The sequence below is a fragment of the Lepidochelys kempii genome, chromosome 1 (genome assembly GCF_965140265.1).
Source record: "Lepidochelys kempii isolate rLepKem1 chromosome 1, rLepKem1.hap2, whole genome shotgun sequence".
Classification (NCBI taxonomy): Eukaryota; Metazoa; Chordata; order Testudines; family Cheloniidae; genus Lepidochelys; species Lepidochelys kempii.
This window is the reverse complement of record NC_133256.1, coordinates 265,516,453-265,537,123: the sequence shown is the minus strand read 5'-3', so window position 1 is coordinate 265,537,123 and position 20,671 is coordinate 265,516,453. Positions and strand designations below refer to the sequence as shown.

General features: G+C 39.5%; 1 protein-coding gene across 12 annotated transcripts in view; it reads right to left on the bottom strand.

Moving 5' to 3' along the window:
• The window catches only part of ANKS1B (ankyrin repeat and sterile alpha motif domain containing 1B), a 746,995-nt gene that overhangs the window by 230,278 nt on the left and 496,046 nt on the right, over nucleotides 1-20,671 (bottom strand). For all 12 annotated transcript variants that reach the window (XM_073327431.1, XM_073327436.1, XM_073327427.1 and 9 more), the window contains one exon: nucleotides 19,567-19,719. In XM_073327431.1, the coding sequence (XP_073183532.1) occupies nucleotides 19,567-19,719 (153 nt within the window). The remainder of the gene's footprint in view (nucleotides 1-19,566; nucleotides 19,720-20,671) is intronic.

Below are 20,671 nucleotides of genomic sequence, written 5' to 3'. Positions count from 1 at the left end.
ACATGGAGATTTATTTATTATGGGACTGATGCCATTGGCATATAGAACACAAACTGAGCATGTCTAAAACTTAATTTGAAAATGTTTTAATCCATCAGGCTGGGGTTTGCATGGTAATTTGTAACATTTACTTAATGAAAAGGCAATCATTAGATATTAATAAGGTATTTTGTGTTTCAGTTATAGTCTGGTTGAGGCCAAGAGTACTAAAGGACTAAAATAAGAACTAAATACAGCCTTAGTTGATGTAACACAAACTGTCATGATTTCAGGAACATAACTATTTTTGTTACTGTGAAGAACAAAATTTACTTAACAAATGAAAAGGCTTTATTTGTTGATAGGTAGATGTAACTTCTGCAAGGTATATTGCTGGGAAGAATGTATGTGCAAACTTTGGTTATAGGTCAGCTTCAGTTGGTTTGCTCATTTTTATTCAGGTGTGATTTTTTTTCTCTCCTCTTTTGCTATATTAAATTCCCCACTTAAGCATGAGAGCATACTAGATCTCAATATCATTGATTCTAAAGATGCAGTGGAGATATATATACACTTTGGGCACAATTCTCTTCTTACCTACACCAATGTCAATCAGGAGTTACTCCACTAAAAGCAACTGAGTTACTGTAATGTAAAACTAGTTTAAGTGGGAAGAGAGTCAGACCTTATATGAAAATCCTCTTGTATTTTAAAAATCTTGACAAAATGACAAGCATATTTAATATTACATTCAACTCCTCAATCTCATTTCTCCACCTTATTCACATTTTGAATTTCCACTTTCCAGGGAGCCACAAACTAACAAAAACAAAATCGCATATCAAACCAGATCACATAGGTTAATGGTATAGATAGACACCATTAACCTATGTGATCCCACTCCAGATCCACTGTACATCCCAGTGCTAATAGGATTAGTGAGAAGAAAGAGAATAGGTTCTACAGCATTTAAATTTATTATACCCATTAGCAAATTGTTTTTAGTTTAAACAAAAGAAATCACATACATATCCATTCTCTAGTACTCTTTTTATAGTGTACATTTAGGAATCGGCCCAGAGTTTTGCCATCCAATCTTCCTCAGGTACTGCATCAATGTTCTTGTTAATATAGGTCTTCCAGATGTTGAACTCATAAGACAGGAAGCACAAACTGATTTGTGTTTAGTTATATTTATTGAAAACATTGTAGAAACATCCTGGGTTGGGGAACATGAATGTTTAATTCACTTTATTCACTTATATAGATTTTCATAAATCTTGCTCTATTGCTGTACAGTATATGGATTCCTTTGCTGATCATTGAAAGGACAAGTATTTTCAGTAGTTATTATGATGGCTGCATTTTGATTCTTCAGGTGGCTTACGCATGAAGAGGGGATGAGGGGGGAATCCTCTTTGATGATGTAGCTGGCCGATCAGCTGTGAGGCAGCTCAGCTGCGTCTACCCCTGATGTTTAGTTTTGACTCTCTGATGTTGTTTTAAATAGTAGTGTAGCATCTTGGATGTGTAACCCCTGAGGAAAGCGGGATGGCCAAAACCTTGGGCTGATTCCTGTATGTATAATAAAAATAGCAGTTAGGAGAATGGATATGTAATTAGGTTTTCTTTTTTTACTAGGAATAATTGCTATGGGTGACAGAAATATAAATACTACTTTGCTAGATTCTGATCTGTTACATTGTTGTTAATCCAGAGTAACTCCACCGTCAATGGATTTACAACAGTGTAAAGGAGATCAGAATCTGACTACATTTTTTCAATGTTTGTACCATTTGCTAGTCACTAGGCACCCAAATCAAAATTTTTATTTTATTTCTTCCTGATCCTGAACAGCCATAGATTTAACATTGTACAGGATTTTCCCAATGCTTAGAACTATATTGGTGCCATTTTTCATGACAAAGTGGAAAGCTCTCAAGTTTTTTAGCAAACTAAGAAAAGCAGATCTAAACCAGCCATACTGCAAACTCATTATGTGAGTATTGTTCTGTGTATCAGTGGACATACACACACTTCTACCCCCACTTTCCTAAATTCCTATCCAAATTCTACAATAAAGGAATTTTTAAACCATATATTTCTGCTGACGAAAATAGTATTTTAACTTCTTTATATGAGTTTGAGAATCATGTTTTGAGAATAAATAAATACCCTCCCCCCAAATCTGGAGGCTGGAGAAATTGAGATTAAAAAAAGATCAAAAGAGCTAAGTATGCATAGTCTGGTTACATAGTGACTACTAAGGGAAGGGAACAGCAACAAGTTCTTATAAATACTGAAATGGTGTAGATGCTAGGATTTGAGGATTTATTATTTGGAGTTGCAGAAGAAGGTATAACTAGAGCAGAGATTCTCAACCAGGGGTCCAGGGCCTCTCTGGAGGGCCGTGAGCAGGTTTCACTAGGTCCTCTAAGCAGGGCCAGTGTTAGATTCGCTTGGGACCAGGACAGAAAGCCAAAGCCTCACCACATGGGGCTGAAGCCTTGGGCCCCGAGCCCTGCCACCAGGGGCTGAAGCCAAAGCCTGAGCAACTTAGCTTTACAGGGGCCCCTGTTGCATGGGACCCCAGGCAATTGCCCTGCTTGCTACCCCCTAACACCAGTCCTGGCTTTTATATGCAGAAAACCATGCATATGCAGGGCTGTGGAGTTTTTTATAGCATGTTGAGGGGCCTCAGAAAGAAAAAGGTTGAGAACCTCTGAACTAGAGATAATGGGATATAATTAATAAAAGAAAATGCAAATAAAATATCAAAGGATTCCCAACAGTGAGGTCTATTAGAATATGAAATAGTTTCCCATGGGAAGTGACAGAAGCTTCATTGCTTAGGACATTAAAGAAAACACACAAAATCTCAAAAATGTATTGATGGCTACAATCCCTCACTTTCTGGGGATGCACTGGACAAGGCAACAGGCCTTTTCCAGCTAAAGTGAAAGCAGCTTCTCCTCCTCCCTATTACATCACTGTTGACATTTTCAAAATGCTGCCCTCACCTATGCTAACAATGTTGGTGTTTGTAGATACCTGAGGGAGGAGTTATCACCCCTAAATCCTGTTGTAGAACAAAAACTACAGTCTCTAAAATGTGTCTTTCAGTCACTATCTCTGTGACTAAAATTGTTGCCAAGCTCTTTGTTATTTCCATCCTTCATCACTAAATCTGCATGGGGGGAGGCAGGGAAGGGCAACTGGGAAAGTTCAGGATCTCATGTCCTCCTCCACAGGAGCCAGAGTCCATTCATAGCTCTTCTATTTCATAACTGGGCTTCCTCCACAGGAGTTGGGGAAGCCCAAGCAGCCAGCAGGTTGGGGAGCCAGGGTGGTGGTCTCCAGTCCTTGGCAGGGGATGGAGCAGAGAGGTGAAGTGAGAGTTAGGAATGTTGGGTTGCTGTCTGCCAAGGCAACTGAAAGGGAAAGACGCCTAGGTAGCAACGCATACAATGAGAAGGAAGGGGGTGGAGGAAGACATGGTTCTGGCTGTGTTTTAGATGGGCTGAGACCCACAATAAAAATCTCTCAAAACTACGAAGGAACTGAAGAACCTAAATAAAAAACATTATTTTTAATGCTTTAAACATTTTTCCCCCTGAGAAAGCTATTCAAAGAGAGCACTATTTGAAAATTGGCAATGTCCCTGTAAAAGCAAAGGGCGGTACTGCAGTGTGTGGACGCATTATATAAATAAACTCTGCAGGTTTCACTTTCCTATGAACTGGGGATTCTTCATTGTGACCTCTACAATTGACCAAAGTTTCTCCCACACAAAGGCAGTAGTAACATTGGTTTACAACACTGTATAAATGTGCTCATAACTTTAGCCCCAGTATATTTGTGCTGACATAATCTATCATGGACTTCAAATACAGTCTTCACAAAACCTAATCTATTTTTAAATGCCTGCAGCCAAAACTATGGGAGGTAGCAACCTGAACCTGACAATTTGTTCCATCAAAATTAGCACAAACGTTATTTGACTTACAAAAAGGCTTTAGAATCCAAAGACAAAACTTAAATAGTCACTGTTCAGTGATTTTAGAGGGAGTGTCTTCTATTATATAATTTTTTTATGGTACTGAAGGAGACTGTAAGACTGCATGTTTGCTGGGACCTCAACAAATGGAGGTGTGTGTCTCATGAGGCTTTTCTGGTGATTAAATTTCTTAAATAATGTGAATTAAGATAGCTGAACAGAGGACACATCTTTTGACTGCATGTCACATTTTATTGTATTTGTGGTGTATGTTCACTGATACCAAAAGGATTAAGAAGGTAAAGTATAATTATGTTATTCAGGGTTGTTCAAACATACTATAGGCAGAACAAAGTTGCCTACGGTAACTATTTTATTTGTTTGTTGTCTGTGCGAGACTGTGGGCTGTGAAGTAAGTGTGTGTGTGGGCAGGGGTGGGTCATTTTCTACTTGCTTAAGGGCTGTGGGAATGCTAAGGTTGCTCTTGAGTTTATTATCTTGCTCTTGTGCTTCCTAGAATGGAGATACTATGCTGAGACTTCAGAAGGAAAACATTAAGATTTAATAAAGCTGATTAGGTGATATGGCAGATTATTTTTTTCCTGTATGATGGAAGACTTCATTATGATATTTCTAGGAGGGCACCCTCTGCTTCAACAAACAGAGAAACTCTCTATAATAAAAACACATCTTACATAATAAATGACTCATTTGTGCTGCACAGTGTTCCACTATAAGAAAATCCTCCTGCAAGTAACACACAATAGATTCTAACATTGCTCAGCTTTGATTATTAGTGCTTAAAATTGCTGCCTATCAGCAGTTTCAGTACCTGACTGTAACGTGTTTTAGAAAGAGTGGAGGTGTTAAGGAAAGACAGGAAAAAAAATTGTAACTTGTCTTTAAAACAGTCCTAATATAAAAACAAACATTTGCCTATCAGGAGATGAGTAGGAGGCATTGTTATAAGGCATGGTTATGTTACTGAAGATCTTAGTTTTCAATTTCCCTGTGAAATTTTTAAATTTAATTTAAAGAAATATGACATTTTCAATTACAAGGTTTGCTGAATCAAACATGTTATAATGGTCATGTTATTTGTAACTTTTATCAGAAAGAGTGAACCATTTTTATTAAACTGATAAACTCCAAAGAATATTAAATATAGTGGGAAACTGATTATGTTATATTTACATATATTGTCTCATTAATTAGCTTCTGAAGAAGAATTGCACAAGATAGATAAGAAATTCACTATTTCATCAGCAAACTATTTATACTTTTGATGAGATCCACAGTGGAAATGTTCCCTACCTTCTGTTTTACTCCTATGTATATTGTAAAACTGAACAAACTACTTATTAATCAAAGGAACTATTTTTCCACCCACTTTCCCCTGAATCTGAGCCTTGTTGAGATCCAAGATGAAGTGGGAGCAGATGGTAGTGCAGGGGAAAACTTGTGCAAGCCCTGGCAATTTTTCCAGTATCCTAACTTTCACTTAGAAACAGCATAGGCTGAAGTTGCTGATATATTTAGAAGGTGTTTTGTATTACCATCAAGAGCAGGATAAACAGTTTGTGTATCAGGCCAGACAACAGGTGAGGCAATCACAGTTCGCAGGAGATACTGTCAGTGAAGGATGTTCATAAAACAAGCATAACCTCAGCAGAGAATCCAAAGGTAGTGAAGTAACTTGTTGCCACATTAGACACATGACTGCGGGATATCAAGTATTGTTAACTTCCAATAGGACATCTGGCAGAAGACAGCAATATTAAAAGCATAACAATAGCTTTTGAAAAACCAGCAACAACTATAGATGTTCAAGGACTCAGTGACTGATAAGGCCATTACCATTATTCCAAGTGGGAAGAAAAGGATTCTAGAAGGAATCCTTTTCCATGACCAAAGGCAAGATCCAATAGAAGAAATTGACCTATATGACTACAGTAGCTGAGCACTTCCGTCCTTGCACAACAGAGCCCCTCCCCCCACAAAAAACAACAACCCCAAACTAAAAAACAACCCAGTACAATACAAAGATCTTTGAGGATCTCAGTACATATCCTGGACATGTTAAACACATAACTAAATGGGGGATGGGGAAACAAATTACAGTATACATAGTTTTCATACAATTTGCTTATTGAACACAACATATTACTAACACTATTTCAAAAAGAACTAGTTGTCATTTGGATTTACAGTTGCACCATATTGCACCAAATTAATTTAATATATGCAATAGAATTTTCTTACTCCCAGGAGATATAGAGCAAATTCATACACACAGCTTAGACTCACGAAGAAAAAAAACATGCCAAGAAAAGTCATTCAATTCCTTTGCAGTGTTATGAAAATGTGATTGCAAATGTGATGTTTTATGTGTATGAGTAACCATCCTATTGTCAAACATCCACAAAAAACTGCCTAACTATAGGTATGTGGTCCCACTATTTATACTATATAGCAGGTGTTTGCAAACAGACAAGCTGGGAGCATGTATTTGAATGAATTTTGAATCTTTTCCCCCTATACATTTCTCCAAATCAATCATATACATGAATTCTTTGTTTCAGACTCGAGGTTATTTACATATATACCCACATGTGGATGTATGTATTTCGGGTTATTTATATATAAACATCTCAAAATGCAACCGAAAGGAATTTCTTACATGTGCTAATCACCTCTATATATAGACTACATAACTAGTAGCTGAAAGAACAGTAACTCATGCTGCCTGCTAGAAATCTTTAAAAATTCCCATAATAACTAGACAGGCAAGAAATACCTGGTTCCTAATATAACTATCATATACATCTACCCAGAAGAATAGACAGGTTCAGTCATTTCACATTGGCTGTAATCTTTGAAGATCTAGCACAGCTGGGTGCAACCAAGAGTCCAATATACGTACTACACTGGAACAGCTGAACAAAATGACTTGTTTGCAGACTTTTCAAGATCACAAATCACAATTGTAAAGTACTGAAAATAGTTAGGTTACATTCTGGGCCTTTGATAGACTTCCTTTAAATTATAGGAGTGCAAAATAAATAAAGTGTCTTTTGAAATTCTTACTACTGGAAAAAATTGCAAAGCATTCATTACAATCTGAATTAGGCTCTACTATTTAAAACAGGGGAAACTGTTGAGTTAACGGGTGAAAAGTGGCTGTGTTTATATTATCTCCTTCTAAATCAAAGAGATACTTGGGGGAGGAGGCGGCAATAGTCCGGGATTTGAATGAGAAGGAACCTGCTGGTAGGGAGGGTCAGAGCCAAAAGTGTGTGAGTGAGAGCTGGGAAATGTCACTTCTCGGTCTAACCTCTGATGGACCCAGTCTCATTTCCCTCAATGCTACTATGCTGGCTCTGCCCCATACATTACTAGTGCGGCGGCATTCAAGCAGAGATAAGAAGAAACAAATACCATCTAAAAATAAAGTGTGAATGGAAATTTTTTAAAAAACGCTTTGTAGGGTATTCTGCAAGAGCTTTTCATATTTTCAAAAACAAGCAGGTTGGGAGAAAAGTGGAAGAAAAAATATGCGTTTCAGATCTACATACCTTGTTTTGATGGGTTTAAGTATTAATTTAATGTAGTTGTGGGTATCCTGGATTCAAAGAGGCAACTTAATAAGATGAAGCGAAAATAAGTTCTAGACCATAAGGACTCTTTTATGACATTTAAGCCATAGCGTGTGATCATGTAATACAACCCACCCAACCCCACAAAGCAGCAGCATCTGAAGGCATTGTGGCTAAATTGTGCTTGGTATATAAAGGGGTCAGTCTATGGCCTCGCATGCATCTCACCCCTTTTGCAGAATCAAGCACTATCACCTATTCTAAATTATCCTGGACATTGCACCCTGGGAATACAAAGACTGTGGTTGACCCCTGTACAGGGGTGAGTGTGAATGGGTTTCGCTGAGCCTTCTGCACTTTCTTCCACCATCATTTACTGGAGTGTGAAATTGGTGCATTCCATTGAGTAAAAGCCCTGTGGGACAAGTACTGTGACTGTATGTTAAAAGCATGACTTCTAGAAAAAAAAACACCACTAACAGTAGTATATCATGTCCATATCCACCACAGCCCTTCAGGAAAGGCCTGATTGAAATGCTAGTGAAGTAAGTGGAAAGATTCCTATTGATTTTAGTGGGCTTTCAATCAGGCCCCAAATGTGTAAAATGTTAATAGAGAACCAAACCTTCTTAACAAGCAAAAATGTATGTATCCATATGATCACAATGCAAAATTTGAATCAGAGCAGAACTCCCAACCAAGGACATCAAAATGGCTGCCTCTCCTAAAGTTACCTGCCTAAATTTAAAATACTGTCACTAAACTAGCTCTGATATCTATTAACTTTTAACTACATATATTTGTTATAAGTCCATATTCACAGAGCCCAACTTTGGCTAATTTGACTCTGTTCTGACGATGCACATGCTGTTGTCTGAAACCTGCAGAAACTAGAGAAAAACTCCTAAACATCTGGAAGGAGTTCCACATAAAAGCAGACAGAATTCTCTGAGCTCTTAAGTTATCTGAAAGAAAAAAAATTTTCATCAAACTCCCATAATTTTTAACAGGAAAGTTTCTTACCAATAACTTGAGTTCCCAGAGACTATTACTTACACAAGTCCCACAATCTTGAAAGCATTTCTCAGCACCAAAAGTCCTGCAATCATTTGAAAAGCAATTGCAACCTTTGCAGTCAGAAATGAATGTCCTGAGAGAGTCTAAAGGGCTGTGCCTCCAAACATTCTCAGTTTCTTTTAACTATTTTGAAATATAGCACAGGAGGTAATATTGTCTGAGAATGCCTGTTGTTGGTAAGTAACTGGTAAAAAAATCTTTCATTTTCCTTCCAGAATTGCCTCTGAAGATGGCACTTTTGGGAGATTAAGCAGTAAAAATAGCCATAGAAGAACTCATGTTCTTAATTGAAGGGTGATTGATGGAATACTCTCCACAAAAAAAAAAAAGAAAAAAAAAAGAAAAAAAATAAGAAAAAAAAAAGAGAAAAAAAGCATCTCATCTAGGCCCAGAATAGAGAGAGCAAAGCTGAATAACCATATAGCAGCTGTACAAAATTTAGCTGTATATGGTTTGCATTTTTCAGTCAAGCTGTGGAACCTGCCTTTGCTCTACAGGAGTAGACTGACACTGCTTAGTGGGACACCTACCCGGTCATAGCAAATCTGGGCACAGAGCAAGATTCATTTTGAAAATCTCTGCAGATTGTGATCCCTATTGAAAATATCTGAAAAGAGATTACTTCCTTCCTTGAGTTCGCTTCAAAAATAATAAACAGCTGGTTTTTTAAAAGATTTGTTCTTGTTCAAATTTTTCAAATGGTAGCCTACAGCTCTTAAAACTTCATTTGTGCAGTCTGGCTTTCTCAGGCAAGCTTTGTGATTCTGGGAAAAAGAGTGGGAAATTAGTAGATGAATTCAAGAGAAATTGTAAAAATATATTATCACCCTAAATTCATCCTTAAAGTAACACCATCTCCTCCTTGCTGATGTCTGTGAAAGATCAATCTGACATAAGTGCCTGAATTTCTCTTACCCACCTTGTGGAAATAATTTAAACCAACAATGCAATTTGGGAGAGATGGTATAAAGAACACTCCCCATAGGCTCAAACTATGGAGATACAAATCTGGTAAGAATTAAATTTAAGAACACTTGAAGCTAAATGATTATGTACAATAAAGATAAAGATGAATCATCCATATAGGAAATCATTTAGAATGTATGGAAGCAGAATATTCTTGTAGTGTCGGAATACTGCTGCTGTGGCTGCTAGATAAACGAATCTAGATGAAAGATGAACAAGATTTCTTCAGGGAGAATCAGTAGTTCGGAATAAAAGACACTGAGCAAGAGCAAGGAACATTTTGTTATTAATCTACATGGAAAAGCATTTCCACTTGAAAGCATAGGTCATCATTTTAGACAAATTAGGCAATTTCAGAAGAATGTGCTTAACCTTTTTCAGAAAGCCAGACTGAGTTCTAGAAAAGGTCTAAACATTCACCCAAGCTAGATAAAGTGAACCTAAATCTGGATATAGAATTTCACTTTGCTCATGGACTAGGAAATCTGAAAGGTAAGAGCACAAACACTGGAAACTCCATTTTCAGAGCAAGGAGAACTCAGTACTATGCCTGACAAGCCGAGGTCGGGCTGTTAAAACAATGTGAGCTCTGTCCTATCTCACCATCCTGAGAAATTCACAATAGAGGAGGATTGGGAGGCTGTCATAAATCTTTGATCCCAATGTAGGAGAAGTGAATCTAACAGAGTCTAACTCACAGAGTTAGGGTCCCTGGAAAAGAGGATAGGGAAGGAAGTTGGAAGCCAGCATGAAGAAGTGAATAGTGCTTTCTTCCCTGTGATTTCAAAGATTAAACTATTTGAAGTAATTCTACTCCATGGTGCAAGGGAATGAGAGAGAATTTTGAAAAGGTTAAGGAAAGAATAACAGACACCGTAGCAGGCATTAGGTCATAGCTGTTAAGTTGCATATCAAAATAGTTGCTTTGTGCCAGCAAGATGGAGTGAGGAACTAGAGTAGCTAAATGGGTTGGCCTCTATTGCAGACAAAGACTCAAACTGCCCTCCTCTTTAGGCTTTCTTAGAATATCCATTTTGTTGGGTATAGTAACCCCAATGACAATTGCTCTGGGGTTGCTAGAACTAATGTTGGAACCAGAATAAGAGCTGCTCTGTAGCAAGACAGTAAAATTCAGAGGTCTGACAGTTCTAACCTACTTCTGCTTTGCAAAAAAAAAAAATCATTTGTCTTTGTGTTGAATAAGTCTGTCCCTTCAAATGGACAGAAATAGTTACTGACCTTTTTCTGTACCTGTTGTTCTTTGAGCTGTGGTGCACATGTTCATTCCACTGTAGGTGTGTGCATGCTTCAGGCACAGTTACTGGAGATTTTTTCCCTCAGCAGTACCCGTCAGGGCAGCATGGGTGTCCTCTGCTGTCTCGCTCCACTGCATGAAGATATAAAGCATGGAGCTATCACTGACCTTTCTCAGTTCCTTCCTACCAGAAAGACTCCGATAGAGAGAGGAAGGAAGGAACAATGTGGAATGGACATGTGCAACACATTTCAAAATGAACAATTCCAGAAAAAGGTTAGTAACTGTTTCTTCGTCTTTGAATGATTGCACATGTCCGTTCCTCCATAGGTGACTCAAAAGTACTTTGAACTGGAGGCTGCTTTGGAGTCCACAGGGACTGTAGTGAACAGGGACTGTAGTATCACCTGTCTAAATCTAGCATCATCTCTAGACTGATAAGAGATGGCCTAGTGAGAGGCAAACATATTGATCAATGAGTAGGTTGCTGCCTTACAAATATCCAAGATGAACACATGAGCCAGAAAGGCCATAGAAGCTGCCTACAACCCGGTCAAATTAGCCAACAATCTACCTGGTGGTACAATACCAGCCAGTCAGTAGCAAGATGAATATATCTGGAAATCCAGGAAGAGATCCTTTTGATGGATACTGGATGGCCCTTTATTCTGTCCAAACCCTCAGTGAACAGCTGTGATGAAGACCTAAATGGCCTAGTCTGATCCAGGTAAAAAGTTAAAGTTCTTCTAACATCTAGAGTATGAAGTTTTTCTTTACTTTTACTCGAAAGAGGCTTTGAAAAGGGAGCTGGCAAATATACATGCTTGGTTAATGTGAAAACTGGAATCCACTTTAGTTGAGAACTTTGGGTGAAGTAGGAAAAAATCATCTCTAAAGAAGATCATATAAGGTTCTGATACTTAGGCTCACAATTTCCCTGCTCTCCTGGCTAAGGTAACTGCAACCAAGAAAGCCACCTTTATAGAAAGGTGTAACAAAGAACAGGCTGCTAGTGGCTCAACAGGGGGGCCCTTCAACTTCACTAGAACTAAATTTAAGTTCCACGGGGAGATCAGACTGTGAACCTGTGGATATAATCTGTCCAAACCCTTCAGAAATCTGATGGACATAGGGGTTGAAAAAAGCAATCAGTTATCCATGGGAGGGTAAAAAGCTGAAATAGCTGCCATCTGGACTCTGATGGAATTAACCGCTAACCTTCTTTTCAAAAACAAGAGACAATCCAATATACAATGAATAGGTGCTCTAGCTGGGGAAATGCCTTTCTGTGTGAACCACATGGAGAATCTTTTCCATTTATCAAGTAGTTCTAGTTGAAGGCTCTCTACTGTGTAGAAGAACTTCCTGCACTCCCTTAGAGCAACCTCCTTCCAAGGGTTTCAGCCATGAAGTATCCATGATGTCAGGTGAAGAACCTCCAGGTTGGGATGAAGGAGGTGGCTGGGGTCCTGGGAGATCACATCTACATCTCATGGGAGTGACAGTGGAGGTCTGACAGATAGGGCTAACAGAGTCGAGAACTAATGCTGATGGGGCCACTCTGGGGCTATTAGTATAAAGTGAGCATGATCATGTTTGACTTTGGCCAAGACCTTGGGTAGGAGTGGAATTGGAGGGAAAGCAGACAGCAGACTCTTTGACCAGGATAGGAGGAGGGCTGTGGCCTGCCCAGGAAAAAACAAAAGTTGACATTTTTATTTGTTGCAAATAAATCCATGTGGGGAGTCTCCCACAAACCTTTGATCTAGACAAGGTCTAAATTGTCTAAAGATCTAAAGGATCTAGAGATGGGGTAATAGAAGCTAGAGTGACTATCTGAAATTTTATTTTCTTAAGGAACTCATTTATGTGTTTTACATCTAAAATAGGCCTGATAACCCCTTACTTTGCTTTCAGGATTAGGAAATACCAGGAATAAAATCCCTTCCCCCTGAGCAAGATGGGAATTTCTTCTACGGCCCTCACAAGGAGAAAAGACTAGAGTCCTAAAGTAGTACATTCTTGTGAGTGTGTTCCTGAAAAGGGATAGGAAAGGGTGGTGAGAAGGAGGGATAGAAACAAATTGTAGGGTATGTCCCAGTGATGTGATGTGGGACCAAGCACTTAGAAAGTGGGACAGGTGATTGGAAAATATTGGGGTGGAGAAAGATGGTACTCTGGGGAGTGGCAGACTGCTCTCAACCAATGGGTAAAAATGTTTGTCAAGAGGATGAGTTTGTCGCATCATCAAGGATCTACAACCTATCCTGAAGGATGACCCATCACTCTCACAGATCTTGGGAGACAGGCCAGTCCTTGCTTAGACAGACAGACCCCCAACCTGAAGCAAATACTCACCAGCAACCACACACCACACAACAAAAACACTAACCCAGGAAACTATCCTTGCAACAAAGCCCGTTGCCAACTGTGTCCACATATCTATTCCGGGGACACCATCATAGGGCCTAATCACATCAGCCACACTATCAGAGGCTCGTTCACCTGCACATCTACCAATGTGATATATGCCATCATGTGACAGCAATGCCCCTCTGACATGTACATTGGCCAAACTGGACAGTCTCTATGTAAAAGAATAAATGGACGCAAATCAGACGTCAAGAATTATAACATTCAAAAACCAGTTGGAGAACACTTCAATCTCTTTGATCACTCAATTACAGACCTAAAAGTGGCAATTCTTCAACAGAAGATCTTCAAAAACAGACTCCAATGAGAGACTGCTGAATTGGAATTAATATGCAAACTGGATACAATAAACTTAGGCTTGAATAAGGAGTGGGAGTGGATGTGTCATTACACAAAGTAAAACTATTTCCCCTTGTTTATTTCCCCCCCTACTGTTCTTGTCAACTGCTGGAAATGGCCCATCTTGATTATTACTACAAAAGGTCCAACCCCCCCGCCACCCTGCTCTCCTGCTGGTAATAGCTCACCTTTCCTGATCACTCTTGTTACAGTCTGTACAGTTTCATGTTCTCTGTGTATATAAAATCTCCCCACTATATTTTCCACTGAATGCATCCGATGAAATGAGCTGTAGCTCATGAAAGCTTATGCTCTAATAAATTTGTTAGTCTCTTAGGTGCCACAAGTACTCCTTTTCTTTTTACGGATACAGACTAACATGGCTGCTACTCTGAAACCTGTCTTTAGATGAACTGGCTGCTACAGAAGAGATGGAGGACCCTCTTGTAACTTTTGCTCCTCTTTCAGGACAGGTCTGGGTACGAGGCATGAAAAGTGGAAACTATTGGGACTGCTAGGGCAGAACAGCTTTTTTTGTTGTTGTTGCTGGTGTATAAATCATCAGAAACTTAAGGATTGTTCTTGAATTCTTAAGACTACGTAGCCTCTCGTCAGTTTTTTCAGAAAGCAAGGAGCCTTCAAATGGGAAGTGTGTGATGGTTGGTCGCACCTCTGGGGAAGATTTGATGACTGCCACTGAGAGGAATGCCATATAGTGATGAGGAAGTCATAACTCAAGCCATAGCATCTGCCTCATCTAGACTTGCCTGTAAGGTTGTTCTGGCAACTAGCTTGCCCTCCTCCATCATAGCACTGAACTCTTGCTTTGCCTTGTCCAGAAGCCTGTCCTTAAATTTCAGGAACCCATCCCACCGGCTAAAATCATACTGACCCAGCAGAACATGATGGTTCACGATTCTAAGCTATAAATCTCATATGGAATAAGCTTCCTTCCAAAGAGGTCCAGCTTCTTTGCTCTTTTCCCTTTTGGCATTGAGACCTGGTGTCAACTGTCTCTTTTTCATTAGCAGCTGAGACTACTGGGTAGAAAGGAGGAGATGGGTATAAAAAATGTTCAAACCGCTATGAAGGGACATTAAATCTTCTCTCCACCTTTTTTTGAAATAAGAGGTGTAGAAGATGAGGTCTGCCATAATGCCCTGTCAGGCTTCAGGATAGCCTCATTAATAGAGAGAGCTATCCTAGAGGGTCCTGACCAGGCTAAAATGTCAATCAACCCATGTGACTTTTTCTGCATCTCTCCTGGTTGGATATCCTGAGTTGCAGCCATCCTCCTAAACAAGCTCTGATGAGCTCTGTAATTGTCAGGAGCGGGAGAGAGAGAAGCAAACTCTGTTATTACCACCTCATCAGGAGATGAAGAAAAGAAAGCTAAGTTGAGGTCAAGCCTTCTCTGAGTCATCCACAGGAGAATCCAGAAGATGCAATTCCGCATGCACAGTACTGTTGCTGGTAATGGGGGTGGGCAGATAGTAACCTGTTGTAGATACTCCTGACACCTAACCGATGGAGTAAGACAAGGGGGGGGAGCAGAGATGCTCTAGATTGTGGAGGGAAGCCCCAAGGTTCCAAAAGGGCCATTGATATGGAGGGTGGACAATTAGGTATGGGCCCTTGGTCCTTGGAATGCTGAGGCTGTGGCTGGTACCACAGTAGGCAGGCACCCCACTGGGGCTGCTGAACATATCTGGGGTGAGATACATAAGAGCTGACCTCAGAATTTGGTGAGAAGTCCACTCCCTCAGACCAAGGGGGATCTGATTTTGTCAGTACAGGGGAGAGCAGTTCTGAGTATGAAAATGAAGTACTGGCAAGATCATTGCTGTTTTAGCAGCCTCCTGTACTGAATGGTGCATTGGGGCTGGAGCCAGAACCACTGAAGTGTGTATGCCAGATGCCAATACCAGGTGGGCGTGCTAAGTAGCTGGGGCGACCAGTACCAACAGGTTCTATAATTCTTGAGCTGCCTCAAAAGCCTTGGGAGTAGACAGCTCTAGAAAGGGCTCTTGGCTCTGTGGTAATGTTCTGTCAGCACTTCAGGAATTGGTTTCAGTGGAAGTTTCCTAGGCTCTGAAGTCAGCAACCCCTCTTGGCTTAAAGACTGTGCCTTGGAGTTTCTCTTCTTTGAGTGACTCCATGTCCTTGCCTCCACTCGGGGCTTTCACCAAATATTCTGAAGACTTACATAAGGCGTGAGTCCAGTGCTGATACTCAGATGGGAACTGGTGACTTCACACTACTAAATACTTATCTAAATTTACTCTTATATCTATACTATGTACAAAGACTCTAAATTACACTAAAATTAACACTACAGGTACTATGTACACTAAATAGAGTAACAATTGCAAATGCAAGGATAGCAGCTCCAACAACCATCACTGGTGGTAGGAGGGAACTGAGAGGGTGATCAGGGGTGGCTCTGCCCTTTATACTTGTGTGCAGTGCCACAACGCAGAGAGGGCTGCTCTGACCGGTATTGCTGAGTGAAAAATCTCCAACCGTGCATAAGGCGTGCACACACCTACAGTGGAATGGATGTGTGCAGTCACTCAAAGAAGCAACTACTTGACCAGTACCTCACGTGGAAGTTGAGGAATACAATCATGAGCGACATAAGATAACAGATGAGGCTACTGATCTCAGACTCATATCATACACTTAATATTATTGTTATGGAACAGAGGCAGAACCTAAAGATTCATGAATTTGAGCCTCAGGTTTAGAAACAGATGTTGACACAGAGATCTGACATAGAAAAGTAGGATGAAGAATGTTCACCTCTCAGAAAGCACCAAGGGCTTCCCATAGACTTAAAGGAATGAAGCACTAAGTGAGAACTCAAAGATACTTTACACAGAGCCAAGGAGGGGTTCAGATTCAAAGACTCCACTGGATACACTTGGAGACAACATTAAGAGGTGCTCAGAGCTGCAGTCTCTAATATATTTGTTATTGGATATTTGTGCTGGGCTCAATGAAGTGCTTCTTCTTGATATCATGCTTCTGGAACTTCACAGTTGAGGACAGCACAACTGAGAATATTTTGAATTGATTTTAGAGCTTCAGATCTGATTCTTTGCTCTCTTTCAAGTACTTGGGCTTTGACTTATTAAAACAGAAACTATAGTTCCAGAATTATAGGATTCTGCCTTTACAGTTTCTTTCATTGAGAAAATTTTTGTTATAAATTCCTGGTTTGTATGGCCCAAGGTGAAGCCAGTATATACTAAACAACTGCTTGTGGTGGACCCTTCTTACAAGCAATTCAAACAGCAGACGTGTTGGTCTGAGATGGACATCTTTTTTTAGTAGGATGCACAATGCCTAAAACCCAATATTTGTGTTGATTTCTGAGAAAAAAGATCGGAAATGACAACTGCACACAACAGTAGATACTTACCTAAATTATAAGTTTGCTAACTGAATTATATTTTTGTACAGTTGTTAATAGGCTAACCTACAATAATTAACAAGAAAAGAACAAAAGAGAAAAGAAATTAGTAAAATATACATTGAATAGACTGAGATGACACTTCTGAGCCTCTGCTGCTTATGGCAGAAGGTTAGGACCTGAGAACTGTTAGGGTAAGAAATCTTGAATAACTTAATCTGCAGTTTTCAGAGTAACAGCCGTGTTAGTCTGTATTCGCAAAAAGAAAAGGAGTACTTGTGGCACCTTAGAGACTAACCAATTTATTTGAGCATGAGCTTTCGTGAGCTACAACTCACTTCGTCGGATGCATACTGTGGAAACTGCAGAAGACATTATATATACACAGAGACCATGAAACTTATATATACTTATATATACACAGAAACCATGAAACCATTAATCTGCAGTGTTCAGTTTGGTGGGTAAGAGGTGGGCAGCTACAAGAGTTATTGCTTTTCAAATAATTCTAGAGCTGATGGCATCAAGGATGGTGTCTGCCAAAGTGGGAATGAGCAGGGACAATTCTCAAAGGAGATATAAGGTTAATCTTTAACAACTGTAGGGTCCTATTCTGATTTGACGTACACCAGTTCTACAGTAGTGCAACTGTACTGACTTCAGTGTAGTTACTCCTCATTTACATTAGTCTAAGTGAGATCAGAATCAGGCCAGAAGCCTTTAATGAAGTTTAAAGAGCCACTGGGGGGAGCTACAGGGTAATTTGTTGCCAATTGATTTTGGCAAAGTGTTCAGAGTGCATAATTATTTTAGAATAGGTAGTATGGACAGGGAGCCCTGTGAAACAAAGTTCTCCACCTATTACCTTGTTCAGCTCAGTGCTGGTGATTTGTCTGTGTAAACTTCTGAAGTAAAGTTTTTCAGATTTTATTTCACTCTGCCTCAGTCTTCACAGTTATACTTTAAAAAAAGGTCACATTTAGAGCTAGGATCTGGACATCAGCCTCTAAACTGTCTTCAGGTATGTTCAAACAATACCCATTGAATTCAACGGGCATTATGCATGTGTAGAACATCTGGGGAGAAATTGGTCCTTACATCAATCCATTTTCATGTTAATAAATGCGTGTAATGGGATTTTCACGGAACCATTGTGAGGAGAAGAAATTGTATCACATAATAATTTTATCTTTCAATTTATGAATTCTCTTTTTTCAAGTCCCTGTTCTGGGCTGCATCTGAGCTGTGCTCTGTGCGGCTCAGGGGATAGTGGAAGATGGCTTTATACCATCTTTATGCCCTCTCTTTCCGCAACCCTGGAGTTCATTGAGTTTTCCCCAGCATAAGTTAGAGCAGCTACTCTAACTTATGCCTGGCTGCCTATGGTCCTCAAGGGACTGTTCTGGCAGTCAGGGGTTGATGGGGCATAGAAGCACTATGGCAATGCCCTCTTCACCAGGGAGAGGAGTACCTCTGTTTCTGTGGGGAGGGCAGAAAGCGAGTGACATAAGTGGTCTTTGCCATCCAGGGAACCCCCTACAGGCCAGTTCAGCTGTCTGTATGGATGCTTGGAGCAGTTGTAGCATCCATCTTTTACAAATAGACAACAATTCGGTTGCAGATACCTTAGCCTCTGTGGAAGTTATATATGATAATGTGCTGTCAAGTTAGTTATTATAACAGTGCAAAATTGGACTTGGTCTACGGCCAATATATAACACCTTCACAATTACTTCCAGGTATTTGTGCATCACCAAATCTATCTTAACTGAGAGATAAGAAAACAAGTTGCAATCAGAAGTGAAGAGTTAAAATATTTTGTTCCTTAAACATAGTTTCTTGAGTACATTCAAGGCTTGTTTTAGCTATGCTTCATTTAGCCGGAGTATATGAAAAAATAAATTATAAGCAACCTTATTGCAAGTATTGTTGCTATACTCTTCTCAGTCAAACTGGAGACAATATGTTTTATAGTTATCACCTTTGTTTTCATATACTTTTGGGAAAAATGTACTTTAAAAGAGTTGTTAGTCTCCCTGAAGCCAAAGACATACCATACTAATTTAGTTACATGACTAAGAGAAGGACCAAGTAAATGAAAATTGAAGGTATATAAGCTGTAATGCAGCGGTTCTCAAATTTTTGCATTGGTGACCCTTTTCACACAGCAAACCTCTGAGTGCGACCGCCCTTATAAATTTAAAACACGTTTTTTTTATATTTAACACTATTATAAATGCTGGAGGCGAAGCATGGTTTGGGGATGGAGGCTGACGGCTCATGACCCTCCCATAATAACCTCATGATCCCCTGAGGAGTCCCGACCCCCAGTTTGAGAACCCCTGCTGTAATCTTTAACAATAAATAAGAGATAGGAACAGTATAAGAATATCAATTTATATTGCTATTTCTTTTCATATTATCTCTTTGATTTATAATGGGATACATCGAAGGGTATTTAAAAGTATGTTCATAGCAGACTTTTAATTCTACAAATAAATCAACTTACATTAATTAATTCGCTCTCCCAGATTTTTTTCACAAGGTCCATCGATGTATAGCCATTAATCAGAAAGGATTTGGTATAGTCACCCAGTTCAATGGAGTCCAGCCACTCTGCCACAGAGGTGGGGTTGTAGCCCTCATTACCAATCTGCTTCATCTGAAATATACAAATGACTAAGTATTACTAGAAATATTATTAAGCAACTTTTATGACAACAATAAAATGTGTTAAGTTCTTTGGATCAGAGTTATCTTCATTTGACCAAATAGGTAGGTAGAATCAGAGGCTAAAATAGGGAAAGAATAAGTTAAAAATTACTTAGACAAGTTAGATGTCTTCAAGTCACCAGGGCTTGATGAAATACATCCTAGAATACTCCAGGAGCTGACTGGTCTGAGCCATTAGTGATTATCTTTGAAAAGTAATGGAAGATGGGAGAGAGTCCAGGGGACTGGAAAAGGGCAAATATAGTGCCAATCTATGAAAAGAGAAATAAGGACAACCAGGGAATTACAGACCAGTCAGTTTAACTTCAGTACCCAGAAAGATAATGGAGTAAATAATTAAGCAATCAGTTTGCACCTAGAAGATAAGAAGGTGATAAATGAGAGTAGTTCACAGTAAAGCTGTAAGGGCATATTGACTGGGGTACTACAGGGATCAGTTCCAGGTCCAGTTCTGTTCAATATCTTCATCAATGACTTAGATAATGGCATAGAGATACACTCAAAAAATTTGCAGACGATAGCAAGTTGGGAGGGATTGCAAGTGCTTTGGAGGGAAAGGACTGAAATTCAAAATGATCCAGACAAACTGGAGAAATGGTCTGAAGTAAATAGGATGAAATTCAATAAGGACAAATGCAAAGTACTCCACTTAGGAAGGAAGAATCAGTTCCTAACTTCCTAACTCTCAGGGTAGTAAAGCACTGGAATAAATTGCCTAGGGAAGTTGTGGAATCCCCATCATTGAAGATTTTTAAGAGCAGGTTAGACAAACACTTGGCAGGGATAGTCTAGTTAATACTTAGTCCTGCCTTGAGGGCAGAGGACTGGACTAGATGACCTCTCAAGGTCCCTTCCAGTGTTATGATTCTATGAATATTCCT